The sequence below is a fragment of the Amblyomma maculatum genome, chromosome 7 (assembly GCF_055883805.1).
Source record: "Amblyomma maculatum isolate TAMU_Amacu chromosome 7, ASM5588380v1, whole genome shotgun sequence".
Lineage (NCBI taxonomy): Eukaryota > Metazoa > Arthropoda > Arachnida > Ixodida > Ixodidae > Amblyomma > Amblyomma maculatum.
The window spans coordinates 22,862,013-22,883,319 of NC_139350.1; the positions used below are offsets into that span (position 1 = coordinate 22,862,013).

The 21,307-nt window shown below is 43.9% G+C and overlaps 1 protein-coding gene across 1 annotated transcript in view; it reads right to left on the bottom strand.

Annotated features, from left to right (window-relative positions):
• Positions 1-4,363: 4,363 nt before the first annotated feature.
• Positions 4,364-21,307, bottom strand: part of LOC146182820 (presequence protease, mitochondrial) — a 187,102-nt gene continuing 170,158 nt past the window's right edge. Inside the window, exons 27-28 of the mRNA XM_084608927.1 lie at positions 8,461-8,556; positions 4,364-4,705 (exon numbers count right to left, since the gene is read on the bottom strand). Coding sequence (XP_084465053.1) covers positions 4,702-4,705; positions 8,461-8,556 — 100 coding nt within the window. The 3' untranslated portion in view covers positions 4,364-4,701. The remainder of the gene's footprint in view (positions 4,706-8,460; positions 8,557-21,307) is intronic.

A 21,307-nucleotide genomic window follows, 5' to 3' on the forward strand; every position in this document is an offset into this window, starting at 1 on the left:
ATGAGGCGCTTGCATTTGCAAGACCCTCAATTCGTGCAGTGCACTTCATTGTATGTGACAATCTGTGCTTGCGATTATTACAATGCGATGCATGCGCCTCATTGCGATGAACCGCCTCACCCATTAATTCATTGCTAAGAACACAGTTTTGTCGCTCAACATGAAGTGGCGCTCACAGCCGGGACCTTCTAGTCACTGGAAAAGTTTCTGAGTATCGCATTCCTTTCCACGCGCCACCAGCCCACTCTACTGGTTGATGAGGGTCTTGTCACTTTGCATCCCCAGATCTCTTCCAAGCATACTCGCGGAATACGTGTCTTGGGCAGGAGTTTCTTTTTTTTTTTTCAATTGTTCGTCGCAGTCTCCATGCGATAAATTCTAAAGCAGCATGCCTGGTTGCTGTCCCTTTGGGTGTGGCAACAGAAATGAGCCAAGAAAGACGTTTTCTCTGTTGCCGAAGGAAAAATTGATCTGCAACGGCGGTTAATGTGGGTTCACCGGCCGGGCGATTGACCAGCAAATCGGTCCAGAAAAATTAGTGCTATCAAAGAACATCCTTTTCTGCGAGATACGCTGATTCGTTGGTTTCACATTTTGTTTGCTTAGTCGTAAAAAAAGTGCGGGAAATACTCAATGTACGCACAGTGCACGTGATCGGAACAGGCATTTACATTCCAACACAGTATGCTGCACATGTGCCGGAACACACCGCATCCATTTTGCTTGTATAATTTTGAAAAAGCTGCGCTTACCTCAGATGAAATATTTAGCCAGCCGGTAATTAGTACATCTACATGCACTTTTACATACTCATACTATGCTCGTGTATGCGTACAGGCCCATGCTAGTGTGCAAATCAATGTGCGACCAGACCTCTTCCTTTTTTGGATTTTTATTGTTAATGTGAATGTACCTGAAATTTGCCTACAAAGATTTATTAATTATTTATTTCTAGTTAGCTGCTGTTGTGGTTCCCAGCAGACTGGTAGATTAGTATATGGTATTTTATCCACTAGAAGAACTGGCGTAATAGATTTGTTGCGTGTTCGCAAGTGGTAACTTCCGACCAGCGTGTCAACCAAACATGAAAGCAATGTACAGTCGACGTCACCCTTGTGTAGAGCGCTCAATCGGCCCACTTCCCTGCATAAAGATCGATACATCATTGCAGTTTCTACTTTTTACGAGCAATGCTTGCACGGAAGTAGATCCACACATACCTATGAAGAAGATGAGCATGAGCACTTTGTCCGCAAATCGTGGGCTGATTTTTAATTTCAGTTTTTACTGCGGGATGAGCACTGCCCGAGCGCTCTACATAAGGGTGACGTCGACTGTACTATGTCAATGTCATACTGATATTTGACATAAAATGGTGAGGTTCTAGCAAATGGGCAGTACAGAGGGGTTAGTGAAAGAACCACATCAGTGATGCCATCTAATAAACAATGCAATATATTGTTACATATATGCCCTGCGTCGCTGAACATTGAAGACGACGATCTACAACAGAGATACAAAAGGAAGATGAAGCTGTAAAAACGGTAGTTGATGATAAGAGAAGGCTGGTGCTTGCCAGAACATTCACACAAGTCATCAGCCGTTGTGTTTCCTGAGCTAACCTTCTTGCCACGTATCATCTTGGTGGAGGTGACCAAAGATCCCCTTGCACACAAATTAGTCCTTGCCATGTATCAATATTCCCAGCCAAGTGATGAAAGAGGTGATATCACAAATGTCCTTTTTTTTTTTCTATGATAAAAATGGCCGAGACCACCACGCTACTGGTACTTTCCCTTCACTTAAAATAATTAAGTTCACGCAAAGAAATGCATTTCAACAAGGCTGCCCACTCAGCACTCTTAGTGCCGTGACAGGAAATAATACTGATATATCTTGAAGGACGTTACCACAATGTATGCTGGTTTGTTCATGCCGTCTCAGCAAACTAGCTGCTTCACTTTGTGTCACTTGTTCAAAGTGAGTCATCGTTTCAGACTGTAATCAAGCTCCACACCCCATCCTTCGTGTCTAGTGCAGTGGCGTCAAAGTACAGCTTTCTCTATGACTTAACAATATACATATATTCCTGTGATCTTCGCAGACATGCTCCTTCACATTCAGTCGCTTTATAATGTAACACCACTGCACTGCGTGTTGAACACGAAGTGATCCAAACGGTCAGGGATTTGCAAGTGCAGGCGACCCACTCACACACTAACCTTTTCCCATCAATTGCCGACTACAGCAATAAAGATAGCGACCACACAATCACTGTTGGTACTGTTCTAAAACAAAGTGCCAGAATCTTCTAGTTTTGCTGAACTTCAAAGCCTACAAAGGCAGTCACTCGCCTTTTAGATGGCGGCCGTGCCCAGCGGTCTGGAAGGAAAATGGCACTCGTGGGCGCCTTTGTGGTACTCTGAAAAATTTCCGGTGACTCTAGGACCTTCCATCTACCCACATGGGCTGCCTAACGTTCAGTGGAAGAGGTGATCCAAAAGCATCGCGAGGCGCAGTCAGTTAGTTTTAAGGTAAATGCGTTTAGCACCTCATCAGTGGCATGCGTCAGACGAGACAGGTACAAAACCAATCCAACACAATCCACACAAAAGCCAAAAAAAGCTAAAATACCAAATCCAGTCATGATTATTTGGCTATGTCTTGACATTGCATGACTAGCTGCATTAATCATAGCCAAGAATTCAATCCAGAATCCACATAAGCTGATACCGAGTCGTCATGATTTATTGGCTATAATGCCTTAATGGCAATGCATGACTTGCAAAATTAGTTGTAGCCCAAATCCAAGTCATAGCCAAGAATCCAATCCAAAATCCACATAACAAGCAAATACCGAATCCAGTGTGATTAATTGGCAATGCCTTAATGAGAATGCATAATAACTTGCAACATTAGTCATACCCCAAATTCAAGTCATAGTCAGGCATCCAATCCAGAGTTTACATAAGCCAATACCAAATCCAGTCATTATTGTCTACAATGCCTCAATGACAATGCACAGCTTGTGACATTCGTCATAGTCTCAATCCAAATCATAACCAAGAATCCAATCCAGAATCCCAATAATAAGCCAATACCGAATCCAGTCATGATTAATTGGTAATGCCTTAAAGACAATGCATAATGACTAGCCACATTATTCATAGCCCAAATCCAAGTCACAGCCAAAAATCCAATCCAGGTTCCCCTTTGTGCTTTCGCACTACACACGTAAGGAGATTAAAGCACCCCTTGAATGTTCTATGCACGGCTGCACAGAGCAGCACCAGTACTGAAGGGACTTATTTTTATGGTGACACTTGGCACAAGTGCATAATTTTGATGCATACATCATGTTCAAGTATTTTGAACGGGCCACTTTAGGCTGAAGGCATGTCCGTTTATAGCCCTGCACTTCCAATTCCGTCTTCAGGAGTGCTGGAGACAGATACCTTGTCCTTGCAGGGTGCATGGCTGTGACTGCTAAAACATTAAAAGCACTAGTTGCCAGTGAGCACATAATTACTTGTAGCCAAATACACAAACTTTTCAGGGAAGCAAATCAAGGTACTAATCTGCAGTTGCACTTGAAAAGAATATGCGAGTCAGTCCTGCACATCACTATACTTCTGTCAGCTGAGCTGCTGATTACGCAACCAGGGATGTTGTTGGCCTTAAACGGCTCTTTGTCACACAAGAAAGCTTAGCACTAGAATCTTTTGTGATGCCGTCTCCATCGCTGCTTGAGCAGTTGATGCGTCTCTGTTTTGGACAGTAAGAAGTGACACGAAAGTTCCTACTTGCTTAAAATTAGATGTTTAACTAAGTAAAACAGCTGTACTTCAATGCTGCAGTGTCGTATTACTGACACAGGTAACGCAATTTCAGCACATGTGCCATTTCTTTGCAAGAATGCCAGCAGAATCAAAAACATTTTAAACTTAGAAAATATATTACACTTGGGCATTAGCGGCTTTAAAAATGCTTTTTTTCTCATCCTTTTTTGCAGACACATAGAACCTAAATGCGTCTTCAGGAACTTTATCTTCATTAAAATTAGAATATAGTTATAATTACTGTAATTAGAGCTGTAGTATTAGATTTATAATTATAATACACTAAACCAGCACTAAATTTTTGTTACCACATTTCTGATCTTTTCTATTGTTATTTTCTCATCATCCAGAATATTCTTGCAGGTGTTCCTGCTTGAGTTAGAGCAACAATCCAAAATTTGCACCAACTGCCAGCCAAGTGAATCAACGATCAGAGCTCTCTATTAAACTAATGGAATGTCTCCTAGTAAACAACCTCATAACAAAAGAGATGCTTTGGGTGCAAAGGTAAGCAGTACAGCATGTACAGGTCACTGATAGGCACAATTTATTCAACCATGTACAAAACAGTTCCCACATTTGTTGTAACAAAACAAAAGTAATGAGACAACCTCCGACAATATTCTAAGAACAGTAAGTCTATATATGTAACAATATTCAACATATTTTTGTTTGCTATTAAAAAACCTAGAGTGACACATGATACCGTGCCACATGTGTTTAGGTGCTATCAGCTCAAAATCAGGTAATTCTTAACAAACCTTGCAACAAAGTGGCAAAACCGCCGTAAATATGATTCCTCACTTTGGTTATTTCTAGCTAGCAGAGCCCCCTGTGATGTCTTGTGTCATACCGTGAACATTCACCTGGGAATATGAACAAAATAAGTTGCTCTTAACCATAAATGCAATGGCATAACAGGAGCGCAAAAAAGGAAAACAAAAAACAAACAAGGAACTTTTTTTGCAATCCAGTAGCATCAAGTGAACGCCATCTAGCTCAATCAGCTAACTTCCTACAAAAGTAATCAATGTAACGAATGTAACCTCTTCATGAATGCACTAGTTCTCAGGAAGCGCCGGTTCGAACAACTGAGAAGTTGAAGGAAGGGAAAGTGAAACATATGATGACAGAGTACACCGCTAGCTGTGACTATCAATTGAATTTGTTTTATGGATATACACAACAAAAGAAATAGAACTACTACGCTGACTCAATTCCCTAGAGGTATTGTGCCACCACACTTTTCACGCCTACCAGTGGAGAAACCCGGAAGGCTCTATCAGACCATGGCATAAGCCAAAAATCTAAGGGGCTTCACTGAAATTCAAAACATGAGAGTAACAGACAGATACCATTAAAAACTATGAAAGGTCAATAGTCCTTCACTTGAGGATCACTGGCTTTAATATTTTTGGCGCCTAAACACAGCCTTCCATCCTTAACCCCTTCAAAACTCCTCAGCATTTGAGAACCTTTAAAAGAAATAAAACAAGGAAGAGTTCATGAATGTCCTATTCAGTACCAATATCATATCACTATCAATAAAACTTATAGCATACTTTTGTTGACTGAGGTTCCATAGTTCATGAAAAATATTGTAGTTCAAGTTGGAAGTCACATTTCAAAGTTCCAATTAAACCCCCCCCCCCCCTTTCATTCGCTTAAAATATTTCCTAAAAGGCTCTTGGAAGGCAAAGTAGGCATATGAATTTTGTCCTTAGCTGCACTGAGTGGAATAGAGTAATTCTGTCAACCTGTATCCTAACACCACTATTAAAACTTTAATACAGCAAATGCATATCTGCCAACTTATCGAGATCAATTACCGGAATATTTTTTTATTTCCGCAAAAACAAGGGATTTGTCTCCACTGCCAAAAAAAGGATCGCCACGCTGCCACTGGTCAAAACCAACATGGCATTTTTTTGGCTTCACCTCGAATCCAGCCTCTAAGCAGCCTCAATTGGCTGCTTAGGTGATGATGCTGATGGTGCCAGTGCGGCCTATGATTGTGATGCCGGCAATTACAATACAGCTGCAGATTCCTCGGTGCCGGTTTCACAAAAACCATTATTAGGTGGGCAGAGGCCATTTATCGAGAGATTTAGGGCTGTGATTGTACAATCAGAAAGTTAAATAAAAAATCTGAAGTCTACCGGGCAAATCAGGCGGTTGGCATGTAAACAAATTCCCACCAATCCAAAACTTCGTTACTATGAATTGGAACAATTTGAACTGCACGACTTGGTCTATTAATTCCATTTTCGAAGGTGAATTGGCTCTAATCAAACTATGTGCAGCCCTAAATGTCTGGGTACACGGCCAACCGGGTCAAGCACTCGCAAAGAGTTTTCTCCTCAGCCTTTTCAAAAGACATGAGGAGAAGATTTAAAAATGGGTTGGGGCTCCGTCTGCATGTTCAGCAGTGGCAGCTACTAGCTGTGTGACCAACAGAATGTTCAAATGACTGGCCGTGAATGATCTCAAAGGCTCCAACAGCTTGTTATGGCCAAGTCAGCAAGATTGCATACATTATAAATAGAATGTCACATCACATTTCTTGCACCCTCCTACCTCAGATGCTATGAATAGTTTTCCAAAATAATGAAAGCAATTGTAAAACAACAAAAACAAGAAAGTAAAAGCTGAAACTGATTTTTGACCAAAGTATGGCATCACGACACAGCATCAAATGCTGTCTCGGATACTTCACTGAATAAATAGCTTCGATCTATCAATTTGAAAAGACTGAAATTTTTTCCTTTAATAAACGCAGAGTGAATATAGGATGGAATGCAACTAGTGATGTCACACACTCAAGGTTGCACATAGAAATCATCCCGATTAAGAACACCAAATGGGAAAAAGGTTTTTCTAAATTTGCACTGGCACATGACTGCACCTGACTGTACCTGACTGTAAAATACAGCACAAAGAGTCGAAAAAATTTGGACACCTTGCCACAAAATTTTCAGTTAATACATAGACATAAAAAACCATAGGGTTGCCCTTCAGGCTGGATGGTGTAACTGACTCGGACAGAGATACACTGACTCGAGAAAATCACATGCTGCTGGCACCCAGAAAATGAAGATATGGTGTTTGCTGCAAATTTTTGTAACAATTTACCACCAGCTCCTGCGTCATGATTTTAAGCAGTTTGTTTCAGCAGTCTAGAGAATATGCAGTGCACCAGTGTTGTTAATCAACAATAAGAGGGCAATCAAAGTAGTGCCCAGCTGATTGGTTTAGTGGTCTAAAACACACAGTCGCAAGGCTGGAAAATCGAGCAGTGTACGGTTCTCCCGTAACTGCCACTTTTTAACCAAAAACAGTCGCACAACCAATGCAGTTGTCCTATATACTACCTGCTGCCAAGTCCTCTTCAAATAAATTAAAACTGCATTCAGCATTTCAAGACTTAATCAAAAACGATTCCCTGCACATCAGCATATGACTGTCCATTGAGACCATTAATTAAAATTCAACTACATTAAATTAAAACCAAATTAAGTAACGCTATATTAATGGAAGCCAAATGCAGTTCTCATTTTCACCATGCACATCACAACTCCAGATGCTATCATTTCTAATTCTTGAGCCAGGACTAGGTTCAGTTGGTAAAATGTTTACCTTACAGAAGTTTATCAAGCTAAGTAAAGTTACACGTGCATCTTGTACATCATGCATACATGCGCATGCATTCACATTTGTGAAGTCTCTTAAAATTAAAGGCCCTATCAATGAAAAAAAAAAAAAAAAAACATTCTCAATACATATCAGAGATCAGCATGGCAACGTTCTGCCTTGAATGTGATCGGAAGGGATGTACAGTCTTTGCAAAAAGTAAGCAAGAATTTGCTTCTCAGCCCCACAACAGAGCCTTTACGGTACCCCTGAAAATTAAAAAAAAATAAAAGCAATGGTCCTCCCAAATTCACACAGATTTGAGGCTTCAGGGATGCCAAAAATGCTCTGCTATATGACTACGAAATAAACCCCGCCACTTGGCGACTTTTGGCAAAACGGCACATTTCACTTCTTTATGAAACCCACAGCGTCTATAAGACTAAAACTTCTGGCAAAGGTTAAAAAACAAAAAAAAACAAACTGGCTATAGCCCAATCCTGTTGCAAGGTTCTGAGGTTACAAAACTGAATAGCAGCTGCTAAGCAGCTAACCCACAAAAGTAAAACCAGAACAGCCCCCCACTCCAGCAAGCTCTTCATGTGTCTCCACTGGTTAGAACTCTTCAATGTGTTCTACAGCTGCCTATATCAAAGGACATATTAACTGGAGGGGTAAAATCACCTACGTGTACAACATTTCATGCAGGATGCAATGGAACAGCAGTATATTACATCTCCTTTTTTTGTTGCCTCCTTCAGAATGCTGCAGCCCCAAAGCCACAGTAGCTAAAGCTGACAGGCACAGCATTGCGGCAGCATCAACTTTGCCCTCAGAAGCTCTTGTAGCTGACCACTGATTGAAAAAGCCCAAAGGTACAAATTAAAGTAGCAAACCTCGAAGCCAACAAACACATCAGCACACGTGTAAACCTAATGAATGTGAGAGTCCAAAACATGGTGCAAGACATCCTGTGGACAACAGCACCTACTCTCTGTGGACGAGCCAATGTCTCCCAGTCTCTGTGAATTTGTTTTCGGGACCGATGACAGCAACACTCGATGGGCAGCCGCCTTCACTGGCCCATCTGAGAAAAGAAAGAAATCAAGAATACCGTAGAGTTACAAACTTGTACAAGATCTTGACAAGAAACAGACTAGCAGAATAGGAATACAGCTGAACCCTGTTATAAGAGACATACATGTAACAGATAACTGAGTATAAGAGACACCGTTCACCCAAATGGTTGGTTGCCCTATGACCTTCATTAATTGGACCTTGTTTTTAACAGACATCGGATGTAGAAGACAACTGGCTATAAAGGACAAATTAACCTTAAAGTATGGTACTCAGTCTTGCTTGTAACAGACATTTTAACATTAGATGCAGCACCATCCATTACCAGGTTCAGCTGCAGAAAAGAGACACACATGCATCGTCATTATTAATGATAACTTCAGCAAACAAAGAGCTGGTCAATTAGCTATGAAATGACTAAAAGAAGCGCCTGCAGTGGGAATGCAACGTAGAGGTCTTCAGGCTTGCCATAAAGAGCACAAGCGTGATTGCACATGCGGACATCTGCGCGAGCATACCGGGAGTGTATGTTGGGTTCTCCAATTAGTGGAGCTTTCTATCAAACATCACCGTAGATATTTCTTACACTAGTCTGAAGAATATAGCGGAAATTGTTCCATTTCAGTGTGAACAACAAATCTATCTGGTAAATGCAAAGAAAGCACTCGGCTAGTGCCGCTGACATAAACAAGTCACTATGCCTAGAAAGCGAGACAAAGCCAAGCCCAAAAACAGAAGTGGTTCCGCTCCGGCGAGGATAAATAAACTGCTCTGTTTGCTATTCAACCAGTTTCAACTCCACTCAGAAATGCCTCATTTGCTTTTCATTTATTTTTCATCTGAGTAGCAATATTCACAGACTTCAATAAAATTTCAGTTGGGCCTAGTTGGTTCATGATTTTCTATGAAATTGAAGAGCGCAAACAGTAGACAATCCACAGAGAAGACGCAGGGAAGACAAGGACAAGCTGTCTACTGTTTGCACTCTTCAGTTCCGTAAAAAATTCACAGACTTGTTACTCACAGCCACTGTTATCCTTTCTCAAACAAGCATAAATTTCTGAGTGATACTTCTGCTGGTGATGTTTTATACTTTTCGCTACTTTTATGATTTCATGGAACTTTTTTGACTTGAGTTCTTGTAGTGTTACCAGACACATAACTTAGTTGCGAATCACTAGTTGCGGTGCAACGCCACATCGCGATTTCACTTCGTAATCACTGCAAACGCAGTTTGCCAGCATATACAGCTTTGACCCAGCGGCCATGAGGCTCTTGGTCTTATTTTCAAGCTGAAAAAAGGCTGTGTTGAACAGCCTTAATGCAGCCGTGAAACAGACCAAGATTTACAATTATTTCAGTAATAAATAAACGTAAGAAAGTTGCGAAGTGTGGTCAGTGTGTGGTGGTCCACCAAGCAAATGCAATATGTAAATGAAAGCTATAATAATGCTTTGGCGACAGTATATAGCCTTCTTTTTAGTGTATTTTAGCCATAGGGTGCCTAAGTCAAAATAATGCCTGGTTAGAAAATGTAACGTGGTATCCCGCCTATAAGGGACCTCTCATATAAGAGACAAAAGCTGCTCCCCAGTACATGTTTCGTATAAAGGGGTTCAACTGTAGTACAGCCGTACCTCATTATAACGAAATAGTATGGGTGCGAAAATTTGTTCGTTATATCCGATATTTGTAATAAATGTACGCGTCCAAATTCCTGTAAATAAGTTTGTTAATAAAACGAAACAAAATGTGCACTAATATGCACAGCAAAGGTGTGAAAATGCACAATTTTTAAATTAAAAACTGAGTATAAACACGAAATCTCGGGAGAAAAAATGAATACTAATTTGGGATGTTGCCTCCGCGCACAATTTGCGCGAGGTATATGTTTGCGAGGTATATATATGTTTGCAGCACTGTGAAAGGCAGAGGCACCCCGGTCCAATTAGGATCGCGCGCACAATAGGCAATTGTGCTCCTACGCACCTCTCGCCCCTCAAATGGCAGGGGTGACAGTAGGAGCACAATTCTCTATTATCCCCTTCGGGCGCCGTGTCCCCATCCGGGGACATGAACTTCGCGCGCCCTGCTGTGTAAAAGTCGAAGCAAGAACGCCGTTTTGAATCGGCCAGAACACGCCTCCGAGCCGCCTTAACGGACAAGTGGCGCCATCTTATGCCAAGTCAGCAAAATGCTGCAGGAAATGCACAGGAAACATGAATATGCCACTACCTTCTACGGAGCTAAGAGTAAGTGCTCCTTGTTTTCTTTCATTTTTCACTGTTGCGAATTTAGGCTGACCAAAACGTTAGCATTTTTATATCAAAATAAGGTCGCGTGAATGTGAAACAACCGCTGTCATCCTTGTTAGAAACGTATTAAGCCTTGCATGCACTTCCGAATGTTTGCGTCCCCGTTCGGGGACACGACGCCTGAAGTCCGCCGTTCCCAAATGCTCCTTTTCGGAGTGCGCGGCCTGGCCTCGCCCTCACACTAACATGAAGAATATCTCATCTTTTCAGGCATTTCCAAGCACGGCATAGAAAGGAGGAGGTTGGATGACGACACTGCGGAAAATATACTTCGAAGAATTCAAAACGGCGACATTTCAGACGCAGATCTCTCCGATGACGAACACGCCGAGGAAGATAAGCAAAATATGGTAATGATGCCTGTTTTCTGTTTTTGAGGTTTGGAAATAATGTGGTGTTTTGTTTCAGATTTCCGCCACAAATAGCACTGCGCTGAGTGCAGGAGCATCGCCAGGAACTTCAAGCGCGCAGGACAAACAAGTGCCAGATGTGTCGTCGAAGAAGGTGCCAACATTCAAATGGGTGGCCCAAGCTTTTCAACCTAACCACACTGACTGCACCTACCAGCCTCAAGGTGGATCAGTGCCAGGGGACCCTATGACATACTTTACCCGGTATTTTTCATCCACACTTTTTCGTGACCTTGCAACTTTCACTAAAAATACGTGCTCCAAAAAGATGGAACTGTGCTGGGAACTTGTGAAGAAGAAATCAAAGTTTTCTATGGAATCCTCATGCTCATGGGAGTTTTAAAATTTCCGCGGATTCGAATATACTGGCAAGCCTCAACAAGAATTCCCGCAATAGTTGAAGCCATGACAGCAAAGTGATTTTTTAGAATAAGAGCCGCGCTACACATTACAGACTCAAACGCGCCGCGGGACCCAGCCAGCCAGGACAAGTTTTGGAAAGTGCGCCCTGTAATAGAAGCCATCAGGTCACGGTGCTTGCAGCTGGAACCCTTGGAACACAGTAGTATAGATGAGCAGATGGTTCCGTTCACAGGCAGTGTCCCTGCAAAACAGTTTGTGAAGGGAAAGCCGAACCCGGAAGGGGTGAAAGTGTTCGTCCGCTGCAGCGCCGATCGCTTAGCTCATGACTTTGAGCTGTACCAAGGTAAGGGAACAGGGATCAGTGCGCAGCATGCACATCTCGGACTTGGCGGGTAAATTGTCATGCGTCTTGTCGAGACAATGCCAAAAGAAAAGAACCTGAAGTGTTTCATGGATAATTATTTCACCTCAGTGCCACTGTTCCTAGAGCTGAAAGAAATAGGCATTCTTGCCAGCAGTACAATTCGAGCCAACTGGTTGTTGAAGTGCTGCTTAAAAAGTGACAAAGAAATGAAGAAAGAAGGTCGGGGAAGCATGGATGAGAAGGTTTCTGAGAAAGGAGACATTGCCATTGTGAGATGGCAAGATAATGGAGTCGTGAACATGGCATCCACACAAATTGGAATTGGCAACGTTGGAAAAGTCAAGCGATGGAGCGAGGCAAAAAAGGAACATATTGAAATTGAATGTCCAGAAGTGATTGTGCAGTACAACACATACATGGGAGGGGTCGATAAACTCTACTTCTTGATGTCACTGTACCCCCTTACAGCAAGAACTAGAAAGTGGCCGGTGAGAGTCATTTCTCACTTTCTCTCTTTTGCGCTGTGCAACGGCTGGATTGAATACCTGAGAGACGCCAGTGCAGAGAAACTTGTACAGAAAAGTACTTTGGACTTGATGGCTTTCCAAACAGACATTGCGAACAGCCTAATCGCGTTCAACAGAGCACCTCCAAAAAAGCGCGGTCGGCCGAGCAGCGAGTACTCTGAGCCTGTTGCAAAGAAGGCTAGCCCGCATTTGCTACCGACTGCAACCATTGGGTATGATGGCTACAATCACTGGCCGGAGTATGTCAGCACATCGAACTCTCCGCGCTGCCGCCGAGAGGGATGCACAGCAAAGTGCCGGATTCACTGTCAAAAATGCCAAATTTTTTTGTGCGTGTCGGCTCAGAACAATTGCTTTTATCTTTTTCACACCAAGTAGACACTAAAGAGTTGCTTATAAATAAAGCAGCAAATAATTAATCATATTTCGTGCCAGCTGTCACAAGAACACTATCGCAGGCTCTGTTAGTAGTGTGCATTGTTTTTTCTGTATTGAGGCGCTCTGTCCCCGCATGGGGACAGCACAAAATACATTGAAGGAATAAATGTTTTGCTTCAGTTTCTTCAAGACTCATGATTTGAAGCGTGGAGAACACAAAATGGTGCTCATATATTTTTTTTATTGCAAAACATTTTTTGGCGCCTGAAGGGGTTATAGTGCGCACGAGCGAGAGGCACTTAGGAGCACAATTGCAAGGGCTTCTCTGCCTTTCGCAGTGCTGCAGATATCTTGCGAGACGAAGTATAGTCGCCGCCACTAGATGACGCGGCACGCGAACGCGCGGGTGATTTAAGCACACTTCGGCGGCACCACTCGAGTCCGGCCATGGCGTTCATGACCTCCGAGATCACCGTGCGCAGGGGTGTGATCTCGAAGGCGATAAGCCGTTGGCAGTTATATTGCCGCCGCTAAATGACGCGGCACGTGAACGTGTGGGCGATTAGAACAAACTTCTGTGGCGGGCGATTCGATTGATTGAAAAATTGCGCTTTTGGTGCTTTTTTCTGGCTGTTTTGCGCATTTTTTGTCATTTTAATGGAAAAAAAAAACTGCTTCATTATAACCAATCTAGCGTCAAACATTTAAAATTTTCTTTCGTTATACAAAAAGAGCTCCTATAGAAATAAACCATAGATCAACCAAACTTTGATTTTATTTCGTTTTATCAGAATATTAGCTATATCCGTGTTCGTTATAGCGAGGTTCGACTGTATAACCTCCAAACTGTTGAAATTGCACACCACACGCTCATTAACAAAACCATGGTGCTGCAAAATTTTGGCACTGCATATGTTACTATCATTTACTAAAATATTTTACAGAGGCTTGTTATGATGAAAAGACTTTTGGCTTAATAAGTTTATACCGAGAGCAATCGACAGCCCAATCTGCAGTAATGATGCAAGGGTGCCACCGTTGACATGTGCCCATTAGTTTGGTGCAACAGGCTTGTATAATGGTAATTTATTCATACTTGCAGATCGTAACTTCAAATACCCAACATGTTTTTACCCTGAGCTTGGCTCTCAGGTTTGGCATCTCTGCATAGATGACATAAATTGCAATAAAAAAATTTACTAGTATATACTTCCTTTTGTAAGCAAACGAAACAAGCAATCTCTGAAGTGTTTCACAACTGAAATGATAATTGCATTTAAAATCTGAATTGAACTGAAAGTTCGTAATTACAATTATTTTTGCTTTTTCATTCACAGCTAGCAGCGAAGTAAGCTTGATCCAAGATTTTGACACCTGCCGCAGTGGCCTTATTTCAGTGAAGATTAAATGCAAATTTGGTCATATACAGACATTTATATTTTATTTTGAAATGAATACAAGCGCACAAAAACACGCACACAAAAAAGGAAACACACAGGACAGACGCTAACTTCATCTGATTTATTTGCAGGTAAGAGCGGAAAATATATACATAAAAGGAGACATGCGCAGTAAAGAAACACATCGTCAGTTCACAATGCGTGCTCAAGATACCTGTAGTCTGCGTGCAAAAGATTAACAGATGTGTCACTCACACAGTCATGCCCCCTCTTCCTGATGTGAAAGCCTTCTAATAGTTCACGTGCCGTCTTATCACCGCCTCTGCCAAGTATCTTTATCTCCTCCAGCCATGGCTCACACGCTCTGCAGTTCGCACAATGCTCTGCCAAATGTGTCCCGCCACTCCTTAATGCCCGCAAATGTTCCCCCGCCCGGTCACTGACACACTGCCCGGTCTGGCCTGTGTAAGCCTTACCGCAGGTCAACAATATCGCGTAAACGACACCGGTACAGCAGTTGACATACTTTTTTGAGTGCTTCTTCCTGCAGCCACTCTTCTTTTCCGCGCACGAAATGCGTGAGCAAAGTTGGGCAAGTTTCTTCGGTGCGGAGAACACCACAGGACCACTGTGTCGGCTTGCCACTTTTTTCCCATGATGGGCAACCTTATGAATTATATGGTACCACTACTGGTTTTACCGAGTGCCTTTCTAGTACGTTCGCTTTGGCGAACATGACCTGCCTGGTTTTCCGAAGTAGGGCCTCGGCCACAGAAACAATGACTGTGCAGGGGAACCCGGCCGTAAGTAGCCGGTGTACTTGCTTATTAAAGCTACACTGCATAGCATGCGAGCACAACTTTGAGAGAGCAGACCCCAGGCATTGGCCGGCAATAGACCTCTTGACAGTTTTCGAGTGAGCGGAATCAAAAGGTAAGAGCTCTTTCTGTGCTCGCGGAGCGTACTCCCAACATACATGATCAACCCCTAGAGTAAAATTGGCATCTAAAAACTACAACGATCCTTGTAAAGGGAGTTCGTGCATAATTCTCAATCCCCTCCCATTCTGCTGAAAGCTTTCCAAGACGCTGCCAACCGCGTCGGTGTAAGAAATAGTATTTAGTTTTTTCAGAACAATAAGAAAATCATCTACATACCTAAAAACTTTCAGCACTCCCTTCCCATTAAAGCTTTGCTCAAGGGCGCGGTCAACAAAAGCTAAAAACAGGTTACAAAGCACAGGGGCTACGCAGGACCCAATGCAGATCCCTTGTCTCTGACGATAAAATTTATTCTCAAAAGAGATAAAGGTAACACCATACCTGCCAACCTGAAGATTTCAAAATTCGTAAAACCTCCGCGACCAAGGGGGGGGGGGGGGTGCTGTTTTTTTTACTTTTTCTACTTTTTTTTTCCAAGAAGGCCTTATCAACCTTTACAGGAAGACATGCAGCTCCTTTTTGGGCGGCCAAGTTGATGAGGTGGCATGGGCAACCAACCCCGATCAAAGCTGGTTGGGCCTCCCTCAATACAGTCGAAACGCTGTTTTTTTTGCCAATCATGATATGGGGGCATTGTCCGAAGACAATGCCAAAGGTTTTCAAGAGGCAAACTTCGGGATTTCATTTCGTCCAGAATCAGATTTCCAATTTTCTGACCCGTCGCTTCCCCTTAGATAGTACCGAGGCAAAGGAGGCGGCTTTCAACTCTACTGGTCTCTTTTTAACGAAGTATGTCGCAACAATAGGGTAAAGCTGCGTATCCCTATTGTTACTTCCGTCCACAGCAATCGAAAATACCTGCTTTTTTAGGGCATCCAGCATAGGAGTCTCTGCGTTCACGGCCATTTCACGAACAATTGCCGTCGTCTTCGTCCGTCCACAGGCGTAGCGTTTGGCTTCCTCGCACTTGGGGAACATTTTCCGGAAAAGTGGTCCAGCGTGATCACTGACACTGAGTGGTATGTTGTGCTCAACTAAAAACGCCGTGAAATGGCATTCTGCACGAATCACACCGAGGTCGCTGTCACTGCGAACAAAACTTGTCAGGCTCGGCTGGCTGTCCGCGGCTCGCACGTATCCTTGGTGCTTTTTCGAAGCGGTGTGGATCTTTATGTCGGACTTGACACCATGTGAAATGTTAACATCACAGGCACACATGGTGCAAAATCTGAACTTCTCTCCTTTCTTAGATGGCACGAAGCACGGAAATTCTGCCAAGTACGACTTCAAAAATACTTGGAAATACTGTCGCGGCTCTGAGCCCGCCATTGCACTGCGAAACCGCTACTACTAAAACTTCAGAGTCAAACTGAGTCGGACGCGGCCGCAGATCACGCAAAAACAGAGGCCAACACCAAAGTTGTCCAAACATGTGAACAAAAGGACAGCCACTAGCCTGGCGGAGGCGGTATCGAGTTTTGGATATGGATTCGTGTTCCCCCGAGTAGACGATAGAAGTCACTACAACGTTTGCAGCTGCTGATGATGATATCACAAATGTGTTGCCCTCTCGCGGCCGCCAAAGGTACCATAATACAGTCGAACCCGGATATATCGAACTCGAAGGGGATCGCGAAATAGTTCGATATATCGATAATTCGATATACACTAATCGGCTTGTGACGGCACTTACGATGCGAAAAAACGATACCGTATTTGTCGCGTAACCAACCCACTCGCATAATGAACCCACCCTCCACTTTTGCACCCAAGAATTTGAAAAAAAAAAAAATCGTTAAGGCCAGCTCGCTCACATGCAAGCGATTGAGCGATCTCAGCGACGAGCTGCAGCGACAGAGCGAAAAATTTCAAACTTGTTTGAACTGCGTCCCTCTCGCCGCTTGAGCCACCGCGGCGTCAGCTCAAAACAAGGTTTCTGTGTCGCCGCGGCAGAAATCGCGAGCGTTTTCGCTTGCATGTCGATGGCGCGCGTCACTCCGTTTCGGTCGTCTCAACCACAGCTCATTTCTTGGCAGCGTGCCAAGATGCTGCGCAGCGATAACGTCGGGGCGCGTTTATCATTTGATAGCTACTGCGGTGGCCAGGAGTGAACTTGGCAGAGTGCCCGTGATGGCTTGATTACACAAGCCTGGTTCGATTTATCACGCCGCGCTTGGGGCGGGCATCATGATCGCAGCAGCTGACAGCGTGCTTTCGTTGATTCATACATGCAAGAATAAACGACTCCCGCCAAAAAAAAAAAAAAAAAAAGAACCTGCCGCTTCTTAACGTCTGAACAGCACAACGATAAAAAAGGATGACTCACAAAAAAAAAGAAAAAAGAGAAAGAGAGCTGCCGCTTCTTAACGTCCGCGGGCGCCATAGCCACGTCAGCCGCCGCGCGCAGAGGGTTCGCAACACACGCTGGAGAAAGCGTCCGACGTCTGTCTGAAAACGGGCTGAGCTGGCCTGGCACATGCGTAGAGCGTGCTGAAGGAGAGAGCTCGGCAAAAGAATGGGCACACCCACGCACATGGCTTGCAAACGTCATGTGTTGGCGCGCGGGAAACGATAACTGCAGATGCGCACGCCTTTGGGGAATGGGCGCGGCGCTGCCCAGACCAGCCGTCGCCGAACTGTCCCCTCTCATTCCTTCCGCGCGCGGCTTGAAAATGTCAGGCGGCAAACGGCCAAGGGTGATGCGATATCATCTTTGGGGAAGGCACACTTTCCAGTACGTGGTGCGGAGTTCGATATATTGAACGACCGGTGCAATTAAGTTCGATATATGACGCGGCTTTCCTATAATTTTACATGGGATTTTCAAGGGGATATTCCGTGAGTTCGATATAACCAAAATTCGATATATCCGGGTTCGATATAACCGGGTTCGACTGTAGTGTTAACATGGCCTCCGAGATTACCCTTCCGCGCGTGTGGTGTTATCTCGGAGGCCATGATGTTAATAGATGTTCGCACTTTTTTTTTTCCCGAAAATAAAACATTTTCCGTAAAATTTCCCGCAAGATTCGTAAAATAGTAAGACTAGTCAAAATTCGTACATTTTAAGGAAAATTCAGAAGAGTTGGCAGGTATGTAACACCCAAATAAAACTCGAGAACACGCATAAAATTGTCCACTGAAAGGCCACTTGAGATCTGGAAATCCACATCTCCGCTTTCTTCTATCACACTCCCAACAACACCGAACAAATCCTCGTGGGGCACAGAATAAAACAGATCTTCCACATCTACAGAGAACATATAACCAACTGAAGAATTACCCTCGAGAAACCGTACAACCTGTAACGAGTTTTTTACAGTGAAGGGGTCATGGACCTGTAAAGAGCCTAGGTGTTTTTGCAGGTACTTACTGAGGACGTGCTGCCATGTACCGTTTTCGTTTACTATACACCCAAACGGTGCATCTGCTTCATGGGTTTTAGCTGTGAAAAACACAGTGAGGGCATTAAACTTATATTCAACAATGTTATTCGCTAAGCCGTTCAGCTCTAATTCCCTGCACATGGCCGCCGCCTTACATTTCACCCTAGTCGCGCTAGATTTAACTGTCCTGAAGTTCTTGGCAATAGCCTCTTCCGCTCTCCTCTGGTACTCCTCCTCCGCCAGCATTTATAGCCAACTTTTTTATTCTTAGAGACCATCAATCATATGGTATGGTTGAAAGCTTGCATAATTCTGTCCTTCCTACAGGGTGGTGCTTGTTGCTACTGCTGCAAATGGTTAATCTTTAGCATGCACAACAGAATTTGTAACAAACTGTAAAAAATATTTCAATTTGGAAGTCTCAACGTTAAACCACCAGGATTTGTGGCACCAACACACCTGGGATTGTGGAATTATCCTGTTTCAAAGAAGAACATATGCAAAGAATCCATAAAAAAATATATAAATATACAGGTTAGTACTAATGGAAAAATTTGTCAGCAAGAAAATGAGTGGAAAAAATTGTAACTAGCTCACTGCTTTGTGAAATATTTTCTGCCGTGTTTGCTAGTTGGCATAAAGAAGCGTCCTATCAATATGTTGAAGGATGCTAAATTCAGCTCAAATTACTGCAGGCTGGAGCACACACTGAGAAAAAGCCACTACTTTGTAATATGCACAATTGTAGCGATCCTTTCATTCTTACATACAGGCTGCTGACGTGCTCCTGCTCATGAAAACAGGTGCCATTTGTCAGTGCATGCAGCCCTGTGGACTGCGGGTCACGTGGTCATTATTGTACTCTACCCTCTGTGTATGTAGGCATGTGCTGTGCATTACAACTCACGTCTTCCCTGTTGCAACGAGTACAGTAAAAGCTCGTTAATCCAGATCTCAAGGGACCGGAAAAAATGTCCGAGTTAACCGAATTCCGGATTATCGAATGGACCATGAAAATAACAAGAAAAATGTACGGCGCATAAACATACCTTTATTGCATGAAAAACTGCGTTATTTTTGTTTGCCTACTCGCCGGAATTTGCGCGAGAACGATTTTCTTCAACCCCATCAGGTGGTGGTGCGCACGCTCACTGTCGTGACACTCTACACAAAATTCCTCTAGTACAGCGAGGGCCTCCGCGGCCTCCTGCACGGTGCGACGTCGCGACAGCGGGTCGCGATCGTCTTCATCGGAATGATTTTCGTCCCCGTCGACCACTTCCGATAATATGTCATCGTCAGTCAGCAGGCCAGCAACGGCAGCATCACCGTCTATTGCTACGTAGTCGGCAAGCTGGACACCACTTGGTAGGAGAAATTCAAAGCACCTGTCATCCACCTCTTCGTTGTCCATATTGTCAGTGGGCTCCGGGGTATCCTCTGCAGTCACCTCTGGAGGAACGTCACAGTCATCAGGGCGGACAAACCCGCTGTGCCTGAAGGAGTTGGCTATGACCTCGGCCGGCGTGTTGTTCCAAACTTGCACTAAAATGTGAATTGCACTGAGGAGGTTTAGGTCATATTATCGCCCTGCCTCCTTGCACAGCAGCATCCGTTCTAGCACATGCTTCCTGTATCTGCATTTTACGTGCTGAATTATGCCCTGATCCAGCGGTTGCAGTGAAGCCGTCGTGTTCGGAGGAAGGAATACGAGCTCGATGCACTCCAGCCCTGTCACTTGGGTGTGCGCGCTGCAGTTGTCCACTACAAGTAAAACCTTGCGCTTGTTAGCGGAGAAGCGGCGGTCGAGCTGCCGCAGCCAAGCTTGAAAAATATCCGAGGTCATCCAGGCTTTTCTATTGGCTCGATACTCCACAGGCAAATGGGAAATGTTCTTAAAACACCTTGGGTTTTTTGCCTTCCCGATGACAAGTAGTGGCAGGCGCTCCGTGTCAGACTTATTTGAAGCGAGAAGCACAGTGACCCTTTCCTTGCTCCTCTTCCCTCCAACGCACGGGTCACCCTTAAAGGTGATTGTTTTGTCCGGCAAGACTTTGAAAAACAGTGCCGTTTCATCGGCATTGAAGACGTCGGCAGGTTCATAACGAGCCAGGTACTGGAGAAGCTCGGTTGTTTTCCAGTCAGCAATGCGGCGTTCATCCACCGCTGCCTTCTCCCCACACACGTTTCTAAAGACTAATCCGTGCCTTTCTTTGAAGCGGGCGAACCATCCTTCAGACGCACTGAAAGATTCTATGTTCATTTTCTGTGCGTACCTGTCAGCTTGCTGACAGATCAGCGGGCCACTCAAAGGAAGCTGTCCATCACGCATATCTGTAATCCACCGTAGCAGTGCTTCTTCCAGTTTCGGGTGTGCAGCCGTCCTTAGCCTTTTTCTCTTCCCGGTGAATTTGCCGCAGTCAAACACTTCGAAAATTTTTTTTTGTTTTTCACGTAGTCGCTTAGCGTGCTTCTCTTGACGCCATACTTTTTCATTACCTCTTGCCGAGAAATGCCTTCGTTCAGCTCCTTCAATATCTTTACTTTTCTTTCTAAATCATTTGCTGGCTGCTGTGGTCGTTGCGCTGGGGTGGCGGTCGCCATCACTATGAAGAACGACGGCGATGGCACAACGCACAAGCACAGTCGACAAACGCAACGTACACCCACAACACAA